This window comes from Artemia sp. Qi Xiang Cuo, chromosome 3, assembly GCF_049724085.1.
Source record: "Artemia sp. Qi Xiang Cuo chromosome 3, ASM4972408v1, whole genome shotgun sequence".
NCBI classification, from domain to species: Eukaryota; Metazoa; Arthropoda; class Branchiopoda; order Anostraca; family Artemiidae; genus Artemia; species Artemia sp. Qi Xiang Cuo.
Genome location: NC_142796.1, coordinates 36,238,247 through 36,252,631, shown reverse-complemented (window position 1 = coordinate 36,252,631; position 14,385 = coordinate 36,238,247). Strand labels below are relative to the sequence as shown.

General features: G+C 37.3%; 1 protein-coding gene across 1 annotated transcript in view; it reads right to left on the bottom strand.

Annotated features, from left to right (window-relative positions):
- Positions 1-12,909, bottom strand: part of LOC148954053 (uncharacterized) — a 41,382-nt gene extending 28,473 nt beyond the window's left edge. The window contains exon 1 of the mRNA XM_089086902.1: positions 12,792-12,909. Within this exon, the coding sequence (XP_088943028.1) occupies positions 12,792-12,794 (3 nt within the window). The 5' untranslated portion in view covers positions 12,795-12,909. The remainder of the gene's footprint in view (positions 1-12,791) is intronic.
- Positions 12,910-14,385: the final 1,476 nt, after the last annotated feature.

Below are 14,385 nucleotides of genomic sequence, written 5' to 3'. Positions count from 1 at the left end.
CAACTTTTTCAACTGGGTAAATAAACTAATTTCAACTTTGGACACGTTTAATGAGAGGGGTAGTGGGTCCACAATTTTATACATTGAACGCATGGATCTGAATCTCAGTAGATTTAAAAAAACTATTTTAAGGGGGCGGGTAATCTAAGAATAAAATGTCACCCAGATTTGTCGGCTACCAAAGGAGTTCAGGGTTCCAATTTTGACACAGGACTGCAATGTTTTAAATATGCATTTTTAGTGGCGGCCCATAAAACATTGAAAGATGAATCATCAATGAAAAATCTCAACAGACTTGCTCGCAACGGTGGAAAAAATTTCCCTAAAGTAAATTTTGATTGTTTAGAGGGAAAGTACCCGGTGTCCTTTAAATAAATAAGATCTTTTTCGAACTAAAATGAATTGGTGGGAGTGGGGGTGGTTGTACTTCAATACGAAACCTAATATGTAGACAGGGGAAAAAAACCGAGTAAGAAATTGGCTTTGTACTGTGTGAAGACACCGTCGATGGAAAATGTTAAAAATTGTGTATGGGTTATTTACGAACCTCCCAAAGATGTAAATTCTTATGGCCATTTTTTCCCGTTACAGCAATAAGTCGACTCTTATCTCAAGGTGTGAAAAAAGGTGAACGTTTCTATTGCCCCATGTGCCTGACTCCATTTAGATCTGAGCAGACATTCTCAGACCACATGGAGCATTGCAAAATTCATGAAGATCAAAGAATAGAAATGCCGGCAGAAGGCAAAGACACTTTACAATTTAAAAATTTTCAAAATTCTCTTCTACAATCTGATAAAGTGTCTTTAGATTGTGAAACAAGACTGGTTGAGGTATCGGACCCATCAAGGCCAAATATAGTCAAGGAACACAAACTAGTTGCGTGTTCCTACGCACACGCTCGTCGCGACTGCAACAATAAAATGCAATTGGAAGAGTTTTTTTTACTATGGACGAGGAGGGCAGTATGGAAAAGCTATTGGTTTCTTTAATAAAAACGGCAAAAAAGGCACTTTTACGATCACGTCATATCAACTATCCAATGATATTTTTAGAGAAGGAACAGCGAGTATTGGAAAAAGGGACAATTCTCCGGGTATGTTGGGGAAGCCTCCCTCCAAAAGTCGCGGTTTACGGCCAAAATCATCTTATTCATCCTAATTCAACAGAACAAAATAACTTTCAAGGGTGGGCACACAAATCATGTCATTTAAAAATTAAAAAGCAACTTTTTCTGACTGTTTTTATACATAATGCTAACTACGATCTAAAGTATGTGCTACCTGCATTGACGCATCTTCAAAGAAATAGAACAATAGAGGATGCATGGGTGATAGAAAGCTTTACGTACAAAATCATACCTAAATCGTCGGAAAAGTTGCTTGTTATGGAATTTACGTGGAAATTTGTTGAAGCCGCCGTTGAGTACACGAATAAAATTCGCTTTTTAGATTCATACAGTTTTATCTTTAAATCATTGAGTAAATTAATTCAAGTGCAGAAAAACGATGACGGCAGCAATGCTTTCCCCCTTCTCAAGCAACAATTTCCAAATGGTTTATATGATTTTTTAACGGTCAAGGACATCTATCCCTATGACTATTATTGTTCCTTGTTAAGATTCGCCATGTCGAGAATAGAAACTATTCCTCCAATTGAATCGTTTTACGACAGTCTTCACGATCGTAGTTGCACCCCCGAGGAATACAGTTTTGCTACAAAAGTTTGGGCAGAGGGAGGGTGTAAAAATGGTTTTGACTACTGCAAGCTGTATTTCTCGAGTGACGTGTTAACCCTGTTAGACATTATGTGTAAAAATTCGGACAAAATCTATGAGGAATTTAATCTTGATTTCGGCTATTATTTTTCTTTGCCTCATCTAGTGATGGACCTCATCCTGAAAATTAGTGGGGAAAAAATTGGGCTAATCACTGACATTGATCAGCACCTCTTCATAGAAAGATCAATTAGGGGGGGTTTTGTGTTTCACGGGGACCGTATCTTGGAAACTGATCCAACAGGAGAGAAGACGGGGACAAAATTGAATGCAGTTTTCCTCGATATGAATTCTCTCTACCCCTCAGCCATGTCCCATTATGCGCTACCCTGCGGCGACTACACATTGATCAATTACCATTATGCTTCCTATGGTACAGAACTTATCAGTATTGTGGAGAAATGCCCGGTCTGGTGTTTTTTTGAACTCGACGGCGCGATACCGTACGCGCTAAACGGTCCGAAAAAGAATTTTGTTTTCCCGTATACCAATAGACCTGTGACTAAGGACCAAACTGTTCATCGCAATAGGTGACTCTGCGAGAAGGGTAAAATGTATATGAAGCCAACAAATAAAATACTTACCGCTGACCTTCTGCCGAAAAAAAACACAGCTGTACATTGTGTGGCGTTAAAATGAATGTGCATCAATGTTTTCAACGTCACAAAGGTTCGCAGATTACTTGAGTTTGGTCAAAAACACTATTTGAAAACATTTGTAAACACTTTTGTCAGCAAACGTTCTGAAGCACAGACGAAAGCCGAAAAAGAAATTATAAACTCATTTTGAATTCGGCTTTTGGCAAAATGTGTGAGAGTGTTCGCAATAGGAATTGTTGTGACGTTGTGACCGATCCAGAACAATGTGCTCGAATTATTGCCGATCCAAATTACAATTCCCTTACAATCATTGGTCCGGACATTGTACTTTTAAATATAAAAAAAAGATGCATTGTCTTGAAAAAAAATATTGCTGCAGGCAGTGCTATCCTGTAGATCTCTAAAAAGCTCATGTTGGAATTCTACTACAATGTGGCTAGGGTACAGTGGCCTGAAAAGGGGCAAGTAGAGGTCTGCTACGGTGACACGGATTCTCTACTGTTAAAAGTTAAAACACCAAATCTAATTGATGATTTGGCGCACGGTGAAATTATCAGTTCACGGATGGACTACACCAATTGGAGTGGTGGTCTTTACCCTGAGCTAGTAAAACGTCGGGTGGCGACTTGATTTCCCGTGGTATGTTTGTAGGTCCGAAGGTGTACTTTATACAGACATACGACGAGGAAATCAAGAAACGTTGCAAAGGAGTACCCACGCGCTATGTGGATAAGAATTTCAACATGGACATTTACAGGAATTGTATTACTGAAAATGCAATTCCACGAGCCAAATTGCTGGCAATTCGTTCCCACAACTACGGGAACTTTACTGTAAATGTAGAAAAAATAGCCATGAGTACCATTTCCGACAAGGTCTATGTTTTTCAAGATGGTGTGACCACCCTCCCCCTTGGACACTTTTTAACTTCAGACCAGGCCGAATGTATTGCCCATAGGGAAAGTCTTAGTTTAAATAAAGTCCTGTAAATTATTTCCTAAAAACCTTTGGGAGGGGGGGGCCTCACGGCCCGGGGGGGGGGGGCACCGCCAGCGCGGGGGGGCGCACCGTCACCAAAATTATCTTTTTTTACTTAGAGCGGATTTTTTTTTTCAAATGCTCTCTCTAATTTAATGTTGTATTTTTTTTTCTGTAAATAAACAAAAGTGTTTTTTCTGTGTGTACCCATGTAAATGTTGTATATTTTATTATAAATAAATTTTAAAAAGTGTATTTTTTTTCAATTTATTATTACTTTTTTATGTGCATATAATAAAAGAAAAATATGATTCTTTATTCGTCTTCTTCTTGAAGAACAGAGTAGTAGTAGTAGGGAAATCATTTAGTCATTATAGAATTATGGACTAAAGTTATTTGTCCAGGTGAGCTGTTGAAGGGAACAGGCATAAATTTAAAACTCCATTCAGATCGTTTCTGTGTGGACCCTCATTGTCGGACAAAACCATACTCTTAACTAAAATAACTGAAAATTGCGATAAAATGTTTGCGGAAAAACCGAAAAAAATCTACTATTGCTATAGTATTTGACAGGAGTCATACAATAAAATAAAAGCAATTGCTGCTGCCATGGGATCGGTGCAGATACAGTTCATACAGGGACTTGATGTTTTCAACATTATTGAACCAAACTCTTGGTTGATCATTGACGATCTGGCTGAATCTATTGAACAATGGTCCCAGCAAATGCTGCAATTGTTCATTGTTCGCTCTCATCATGAACAGATTTCCGTTACTGTGGTTCTACACAATCTCTTTCATCAGAGCAAATGTATGCGAACACTTGATTTGAACTGTACCTACTATATCATCTACATAGTCGTTCGTGATTCTATCAATCTAATAATCATCAATAAACATATCTATTCAGGTGTCCCGAAATTTCTACTCTCGGTATACAAACAGACAACTAGAAAACCCAGTGGTAAAGTCCAACTGGATCTTAATCAAAAAAAACCCCAGGATCTGCGTGTAGTCACAGATATTTTTGACAATGAAATTACAGTATATCTCCCCGTGAACACTAAAAAGACCTATTAGTCACTATCATAACACTAAAGAAACTACATGAAAAAAGGCATTTGCTTTCAGTTCTAAACATTTCAAAACCTCAGCTTAGGAAAGTAATGCTCAAATATGTTAGTGACGCTGATTTCATTAATACAACATATGAAATTTCTTTAAATTTGACTAAGGGTATTGTTCAAATACTAGAAAAAGGTAAACAATAGGCTAAACAGCGTCATTCATTTGTACGTACTTGGGCTTCAAAACATAAAGGAAAGAGTTTTGAAAGGACATGACTTCTTCAGGCAGGCGGTAGCTTTTTCACACTTTTACTGCCAATTATTGCTGGACTTCTAAACAGTTTTCTCTAGTGAGAATGGCAAAACCCTATAAATTGACTCCAATAGAACTTGCTCTCTCACCCGTGGAACACTTTGAGGACAATCTGAGTAAATTCCTTGACAATGAAACTATTGATGATGATAAAAAACTGATTTTACTTCAAGATGCACTTGGCCGAGTGGACAAACACTATCGATCGAAGCCCACTGCTGCTGATCCCAAAAGAAAATCATCTTCTCAAGAATCTACTGCTGCTGCTGCTGCTGCTGGAACGAAACTAAATGAGGAAAATTTGTATTAATTTTTTTTGAACTTTGGAAACATCATGCCCCTCTAATTTCGTGAAACAATTGAACGACTCCTAACCTATGTCTTGGAAAGTGATGAAGTTCAATTTGGGAGCAATGGGGAAAGGATTATAATTCAGGGCAAGAGATATAATCTACTTGATTTAATTTATGACATGGTTACAAATCGTAAAGGACTATTATCATTTGACACTCATCTATACAACTTTCTAAATACATTAAACTTCCCCAAAAGTCTTATTGGCAATAGACAAATTCTAAAAAAATTAAATGAACATGCATCATCAACATTGACACCATTAAAACATGAACTTGAAGAAGAAGAAGAAGATTTTAAATCAATTTTGGAAAATACTAGCACAACGCTGATAGTAAGACAAAAGAGAATACGTTTTAGGTCAACGTCACCACCACCAACAGCCAGTATACAAAAGAGTAGTAGGTGTTACACAACGTTTTTACAATCAAAATGGTGGAAGTTCTGAAATATATTTTTGAAAATATTGGCGAGGCAGGGAGTTTAAGTTCCCCCATCACTCTTTCCAAAGTCACAGGTGTTCGCAATAAAAATGTACAAGAATGTCTATAAAATGAATCAAGTTACACTCTGCATAGAAATCATATACTTAATGCCAATCAATATCAAAAAAATAAAGCCTTTTACCGATTACATATAATTCAAGTAGATATCATGACCCTAGATGAGCTTCAAAGACGTCAAAATACACCGTACAAGTACATTCTACTTGCAATTAGTTTTTTTATTCGGTATGCATATGCAATTCCATTGCAATCAAACAGAGGTGTTGATGTTGCTCAGGCCATTGAAAGTATTCTCGGAAAGGATTCATATAAAAAAATTTAAACGGTTCGTAGTAGTGAATTTTTTAATCCTCATGTTGCAAGTGCAGTAGAGTAATATAGTATACTTCTCAATCATTGTCACAGCCGTATAACGGTCGCATTGGCCGAACAATAGATCAGAACTCTTCGACTTTTAATTTCAAAATAGTGTGCATTGAAAAATACATCGACTTTTATTCATGATTTAGATAAAATCGTGTTGATTTATAATCAACGACCTCATCGATCATTGTCCAACTCTACGCCAACGGAAGTTCATCATTCGGATCATGATACAATTGACACCTTTCTTAAACAATATTCCAATGAATCAAATGTCAAGAAGAAGAAGAAAAATAAATTCAATGTTGGTGATACTGTTCGAATTAATAGAACAACTAATGTTTTTGAAAAGGGGAATTACTTGTGGTCCACTGAACTTTTTAAAGTAGCAAAAATCCTAGACTCTAAACCCATAACTTATCGCCTGCGTGATACCAAAGATGAAGAGATTCTCGGCGGCTTTTATGACTATGAACTGCAAAAAGTTAAAAATGCTAGTGAAATCTATAAAATTGAAAAGATATTAAATAAAAGTAATCGCAGGGGTAAGAAACAGTTACTTGTTCGATGGCTAGGATACAACTCTGATTTTGATTCTTGGATCGGTGTTGAAGATATTGACAATGCCAAATGATTTCTATGTAACATTCATGTCCAATGTTCCTGATCCTCTCTACAACGATTTGAATACTATAAGTGATTTTTTGACGAAACTCTCACCTGCTATCAAATTTGATGGTGCATATGAAGTGGCTCTTGTCGATTGTATTTTCAAAAATACCTATGACATCCTGAGAAAGGATCATGTGTATGAAATTAAACTTGTACCATTCTATTGGACTATGAATGGGTCGGGCTTTATTGACTATGAATGGGTTGAAGCACTTAAATCTAGTGACTATCCACATGTCAGATTGAAATATATTGAATATGATAGTATGGGGGATTTGTGTCGTACAATCAACAGAAAAATCTCATATCGTCGGAATGGTACATTCCATCTTAATTACTCATTGGAACATGATAGGATATACATTAGCACACCTGTGGACATTGAAACAATTATTTTCAATGATAATCCAAGAGATGTTCTTGGCTTAAAATAGAATTTAATCAATGGTAAAAATGCTGGCACCGTTTACGGGATGGATCAAGTTATTTTTGCTGATTATCCACCTGGTTTTGCCTCGGACTCTTGCATATTTCTCTATGCTTCCTTTGTGGAAACATCGAGAGTCGGTAATTCAAATGTTCCCCTCCTACGTGTTCTTGGAAGACAAACAACTCACGAACTTGTTCATCACTATAATATAAAGCATTTTCAGTATGTTCCTCTGAACATTTCATATTTGGAACTCTGCCAGTTAACACTAAGAAGTAAATTGGATGATTCTCTCGAAATAAAAAAATGCTTAGCTGTGATTACCTATCATTTTCATCCCATTTTCAACGACGACGGCAAAATAACCTAAAATGAACAATAGAAGAATTCCATTTGTCTGCTCCAATATCGACTGCTATCTTGATGCTTTGAGTCCGGGTCAAATGCGCAATGGATTGAACTACTACAAGGGGCGTACTACAATGTCTGGCTATGGTCTTGGTAGCCGGTTTGCTAGGCGATTTCGTTCTGCACTACCCCTTGCCAGAAAATATCTTGTACCTGCTGCATCAAATTTTGCTGCCTCCACACTACAGGACTGGGGGTCGGGCAAGAATTTCAAGGAGACTGTTAAGGAAAATATTAGATCTTCAGCAAGGGCCGTTGGTGAACAATTAAAATCTCGACAAAATGGGGAGGGATTGAAAAGGATGCGTTCGCGTCATTCACTCATCAGTCTCCACCCAGGCAGGAAGCAAAGGACATCAACAACGACTTTGGGAAATAAAACAACGAAGACCAATAAGCAGCAGAAGAAGAAAAAGAAAAAGATTGTTAGATCAAAGAAGGATTTCTTCTCTTAAGATGACTTATCTCCCTCACAAGGAATCATATCCATCAATCAGTTCCTCATTGAATCTCATCAATGCTGAAAATGTTGATGTCAGTGTCAGGTATGGCTACTATGAACAACTTCATCCCCAGCAACCCCTCTCGGAAAATTTACACTTTCAAATATTTTCCAATGAAGACTATTTCATTGATTTGTCGTAAACATTTATTGATTTAAATGTTGTGGTGAAGAAAAAGTCAGATAATACAACTCCAAATGCCGGCGATGGTCTCTCCTATGAAAACTGTATTCTACACAACCTATTCAAACAAATTAATATATTTATTAATGGAACATTGGTGATCACCAGCAATAATTTATCCAACTATGCAAGCTACATACAATTTATGATGATGACGCCAAAGGCATACAAGGAGTTGAGATGAAAATCATTTGGCTATGAATATCAATTAGGTGTTGATACTGATGGTGAGCTGACTACTGCAGTGACCCAGGAGTATCATCGAGTTGGAAAATTAAATCAAGAGATAGTCAATATATCCCAAAAGTTACCCCCCCCAATGTCAAGATTGACATAGAGTTACAGATGGCACCACTGAATTTCATTTTGAGAAAAGCACTTCCTACAGCACCCGATGCAAAAGTCATTATCTCATTGGCAATTCTCCACGTCCGAAAACAACAAGTTATGAGCTCTGTTCCATTGGCAGTGGAAAAGCTAAGAGCCAATGGCAACAACATTAAACTTCTTGTCCCCCATACAATCACCAATCAACGTCACATTGCCGCCGGTTCTCGTAGCTATAGCGACTCATCATTTATCAATGGAGAAATCCCATCAAAATTGGACTTGGCCTTTGTGAAGAGTGGCAGTGCCATTTAATCCTGGGCTGCCTCACTACACGACTATAATTTTTTCGGTCTATCTAGCCATTATTGCAGATTGATTGACATTCCGCTGTACACTTAATCGTTTTACAAAAATCCTGCAGAGCTCCTTACGAGTTGTCCATGCAGTCTATAGATGAAGACCCAACTATTTGAAAATAGAATAACCGATTCAATGTTTTCAAAAAATCATGGGGTCATTGTTTTGGACTTGTCAGGCACACAGGATATGACCATAGTACGAACTGGGAATGTACGTTTAGAGTGTACATTTGCAGATACTCTGACCGAGAGTGCCACGCTAATATCGCTGAGCCAATTTGAAACCTATTGGGAAATGACACCCAACTATAGTGTTGTATTAGATTTTGCACCATGAACACAATCTAAATAATCAACTTATTTAGTATGGATCCATACATGTCCCAGTACAAGTCCTATTGCATACCTTCGGACTTCATTGAAAAAATTCCAAGTGTTAACAACACCCTAATCATTGTTAATAGCAGTCCATCGACTTTGAAAACCGGTCATTGGCTATGCATCTTTCAAACAGCGAAGAATATTGAATTTTTTGACCCTCTTGGCCTATCGTATAAATTCTACACGCCATACATCAGCAACTTTATTGAAAGCAGTGGGAAAACCATTATTCAAAATCAACGAAGAGTACAGGATTTAACGACTAAGACATATGGCTTTCGTGCACTACTCTTTTTCATGTTCAGATGCCGTGGCTATACCTACAGGCAGTCTCTCAAAATCTACGTTGACTTACCTCGATTGAACGACTTTCTAATGGAGAATACACTTACAAGTGTATTAAATATTGATTTTAGTGCCCTAAGAATAAAATGTACTAAAGATGTATGTGAAATTTTTTATTAATAAAAAAAAATTATATACAAGGTAAAAACGACTTTTCTACTTTTTAGAAATTATTCACTAATGGGTATTTGTTGACAACTACTAATGCAAGTAGATTATCTGAATGCACAGTGTACTGCTCCTGATGTGCTGCAAAGTCAGGGTTACATTTTCTATATTAGCGTGTTAATTCACGCTCATCATATCTCTTTGTTTAGTCAATGATACTGTTCTCATTCATCCTAAAGAATTCACATGATTCAATTTGTGTGTTTGAAGTAATTCCATAAACAGTGTCCTCAAGTGTCGAATCACATTCCGTCACTGCCAAATAAAAATTAGTGGGCTTATAATCATAACAGCCATTGTCTTCCCAACAATGACGTAGAAATCATATTCTCTTGTTGTTCCAACAGTTGAATCGCTGACCTGGTTCCTCCTCCCGGAACAATCTAAACCCGCGACGATACCAATCTCGTAGCAATAAACTAAAATCACGGATAGGATTCTTTCCAATCATACTGGGATATGTATTCTCCCACTGCTTACATTTATCATAATGACAATTGGAGCATAGATAACCTCTAGGATGAGAGTCACACACCTCTTCAAGACAGGAATTACAACCTTTAATTTGTAAATCATATCCTCTATTCAATTTACATGGGTTGCATAATCCACAATTTTCATCATTCTCTTAAATCATTGTGCAAGTCTAACTTGATGACTAACTGCCCTATGTGTACATGCATAGTTGACACGTATTGAGCATTTTTGTTATGTGTTGACGCTCTTATTACCACAATGAATCTGAGCTAGCAACAACAAAAAATTGGCTGATATAGAGAGAGAGAGGAGTAAATCTTCCTTGAGCACCATCTTTAATCATGAAAAAAAAGTCCTAAAATTTCTCTAACTAATGTTTAAAAGCAAATCCACAGTATCATTTTGTCGTGTTATGATCAATATATCAATGAAATGTGTAAATGCATTTGGATCACATTGTAGAAGCTTCAAACAATAGTCTAACGGTGGGGAATCTGTTTTCATTATATCGACAAGCATTCCCTGAGAAAATATCTTCCTTTGAATAGACAACTCTAGAAAATCATCGTCTAGAATTAAACGTTTTTCCATAAGAGCTAGATTCCTCATGATTCGATCTTTCTCGAACCTATCCATTTTTTAGAGTCCTAACTCTCTCGCAGCCAACTTCAGACTAACCAGAATTTCTTTTTTCTACTCTAGAAAATATGCGCTAGTCTACTTTAGAAAGAAAAAAAATACCAATGATTTATAAACAATTTTATTGAACATAATTACAATAATAATATTCACTGATGCATTTTGTTTTCATCAATATATTTCGATAGGAAATATAATGCTGACCGAAGTTTACTTATATGGAGAATATTCACTTTTCCAGCAATACATAGCTGCTCCTTCTGCTTAAACTTACTTAATGATATCACGTATCTAGCATACACAATGTCCCATTCAAGACATAGTGTGCAAATAGCAGTTATTTCCACAGCTACATCAGGTACTTGGGCGTCACTCTTGTCAGCTCCGTGATTGATCTCCAATAAATGTAAATGCACTCCTCATTTTTTCCTCTACTAATATCCTCGCAAATAAAAACTGTTCTTTTTGAATTCAATTCACTCACTATTATGAATTGTAAAGAAAACTATTCCTTTTATTCAAATCCCAATCACCAATCAAGTTATACTCGTTCCTCTTTGAAAGAGTGTAATGCCCTGTAGAATAGGACTGCTAGAATACCTACCAGAAAAACCTGTTTGGTACAGGGTTGTTGACAAAGGTGTAATGCCCTGTAGAATAGGACCGGTAGAATACCTACCAGAAAAACCTGTTTGGTACATAGGGGTCATAGAAGTATAAGGTTCTAGTCTACTAACGCTGACTAAATCCAAGGAAAAAAAAAGGTATTTTGGAAATTCATCGATGAATGTCGACATTCACCAATTTCGGACATTCACGGTAACATTCATACACACAAGGTTCTCCTTGTAGTCTTCTCAAGATCTCAAATCTCTCTTAGATACCACAGGCGAGTATTTAGATAGAAAAAACTTCAGTTCAGTATAAACAAAAAGCGACAGTCATTTAAAAAAAGGGGGAATAAACATGTGGCTTGAAAAAACTTCATTTATAGAAAAGCCATTAATACAGGTGATATAGCTCGAAATTTACATTATGTAATATCTAGAAGCTTCATGCAAAAGAGAGGCTAAAAAGAAGTTAGATTGCAATTGCCAGAAGAGACTAAAATGAGACATAAACGCTCTCGAAACACTTGAATTTGCATAAAGACTATTCGGAGGCAAAATCAAGCTGCTATAATGCTCGTACACGACGGATACGGAGCCGAGGCAGTGGCAAATTCAGGATTTTTTTAGGAGGGGGGGCGCAAAATAGGTTTATCCGATAAACTTGCGTTAGGAGCAAGTTTAATTAACGCAAACTTGCGTTAATTAAGTAAATTAAATTACTTTAGACTATGTTAGGGGGCGCGCGCCCCCTCGACCCCCTGGATCCGCCCCTGAGCCTAGATCAATGATAGATCACATTAGCCTGAATCTTGCAGTTACAGTATGCTATCCAAAATCGATAGACCTTAAACTTCATAATTTTTGGGTAGTAATGCTTACTTCTTTTTTAATTAGCGTAAAAAATACATATGGGCAGGAGCTATTGAACATCAGTCCAAAAATACATGTTTCCCTCTAAACCTTTTTCCCAAAAACTAAGAAATTTTTAGAATAAACCACCTGAAGAATCAATTCATAATGGTAAGATTTTTTTCTGTTGCACAGCGAAGTCCACACCTACGAGAGGTCAGGATATTGTGAAATTATAATAGGGTATAATAGAGTACTTGTACCCCTTGCAGTAGAATAAAAACCTAAATATGATTTAAACATATTACTCGTAACAAAATGCATATAAACATGTGTTTGATGCGTTTTTTTGAAGTTTTTTTTTTGTTGCCCTCCTCCCAACAAAAATCTTGGATACGCCCTTGTCCCCTCGTATAGCTTATGCCATTTAATATAAATCCCTTTGAGCGTCTATATATGTGTTGTTTAGAAACGCTTACCATTTGATCCTACAAGACGCATGAGCAGGGTACGGAAATATCTGCGCAGTACTAACAGCAGCGACTACTATCAGAATAAAAACGCCTGTAAGGGTGGCCATAACTATTTTTGTCCTGTGATTTTCTGAAAAGGAATTATCATTATATACTTTCTTGCTTTGCCATAGAATAACAGAAGAGCGTTGCAGTAGCTGCGACATAGCAAAGAGCAAATAACAGCCCACAGTAACTAAAATTTCAAAACAATTTTTTAATCTGTCTAGTGTAAAACTGGAATACGAAATTACGCGAATGATTATATATTTAGTCCCAAGGGAGCCTGAAACTCCTAAAAACATGACATCGGGTTAAAAACAATATAAATCGTTCAAATTACGCGCTTAAAAAAAAAACCTTTTGCTTGCAGTCTCTCACCTTGAACCAACAAGGAAAATCGTATTTTTGAATTGGTAACACTGATGTGCAGGGGGGTCCTGAGGCTAATTTTATTGGGGGGGGGGGGGTCTTCGTAAATTTTACCGAATCGGTACCTGATTTATGCCGAATTTTCTGCAGAAATCAAGAATTTTGCAAATTTTCGGCCGATTTTGCAAAATTTCTGCCGAAATTTTCCCCTTCGGCGAAACTTTTACCGAATGCCAAAAAGGTTGAGGGGGGGAGACATCCCCTCCCCGCCCCTCTTGGGGCGCCCCTGCTAATGTGTCATCTTTTTTTTTACAGAATAAAGACTGCTCATGCAAATGTTTATCCACTGGTAGCCTTTTCTGAAGCGTATTTTACTTCATAGGAGATAAGGGGGACCAGCCAAGATTTGAAAAAAAAAAATTTATTATCATTGGCCTAATGATTACAAACAAAATTATACAAACTAATAACTCACCTGAAGCCACATTTCTTAGCTAAAGATTTGAAAGCTCTCCCCTTTCAGTGGGGACGGTGGTTTCCATTGTCAGCGCGATCGCACTGCCTAAGTAAAGAACGATGTTGGCACAATTTATTTATTTTTGTTTCCATACCAGGGCACTTCGTATCGAAGAAACTTCAAAAAAGGCTCATTCGATTGGAAATTGGAATGGCTAGTGCCATTTTTAATAGTCAAAACTGATTGGAAGGCAACTAACACCCCTTCCACGCCCATCACTTCCTCAAACACATCCAATCCAAATTTTGAGACAGCCATTTTGTTCAGCGTAGTTGATTTTCAAATAGAAATCATGTTTTCGAGGAGGACAGTCCCCCACAGCCCTAAGGGCAAGGGTTGTAAGTTATGTCCTGGGAGAATATAAGTCTCGTATAATAGAAAGCGTTGTCGTAGAAACTTCAAAAACGATTCAATTGGAAATTCAAAGGGCTAGTGCCCTTTTTAATAGTCAAAAGCGATTGGAGGGCAACTGACCCCCCTCTCACGCCCACCTTTTCCCCAAACACATCCAATCAAAATTTTGATATAGCCCTTTTGTTCACTTAGTTTAATTTTAACTAAGTCTTTGAGGATGACAGCCCCCCCCACAGCCCTCAGGGCAAGGGCTGTAAGTTATGCCCTGGGGTTATGTAAGGTTTTTATAGGAAGCGTTGTCGTAGAAATGGCTAGCGG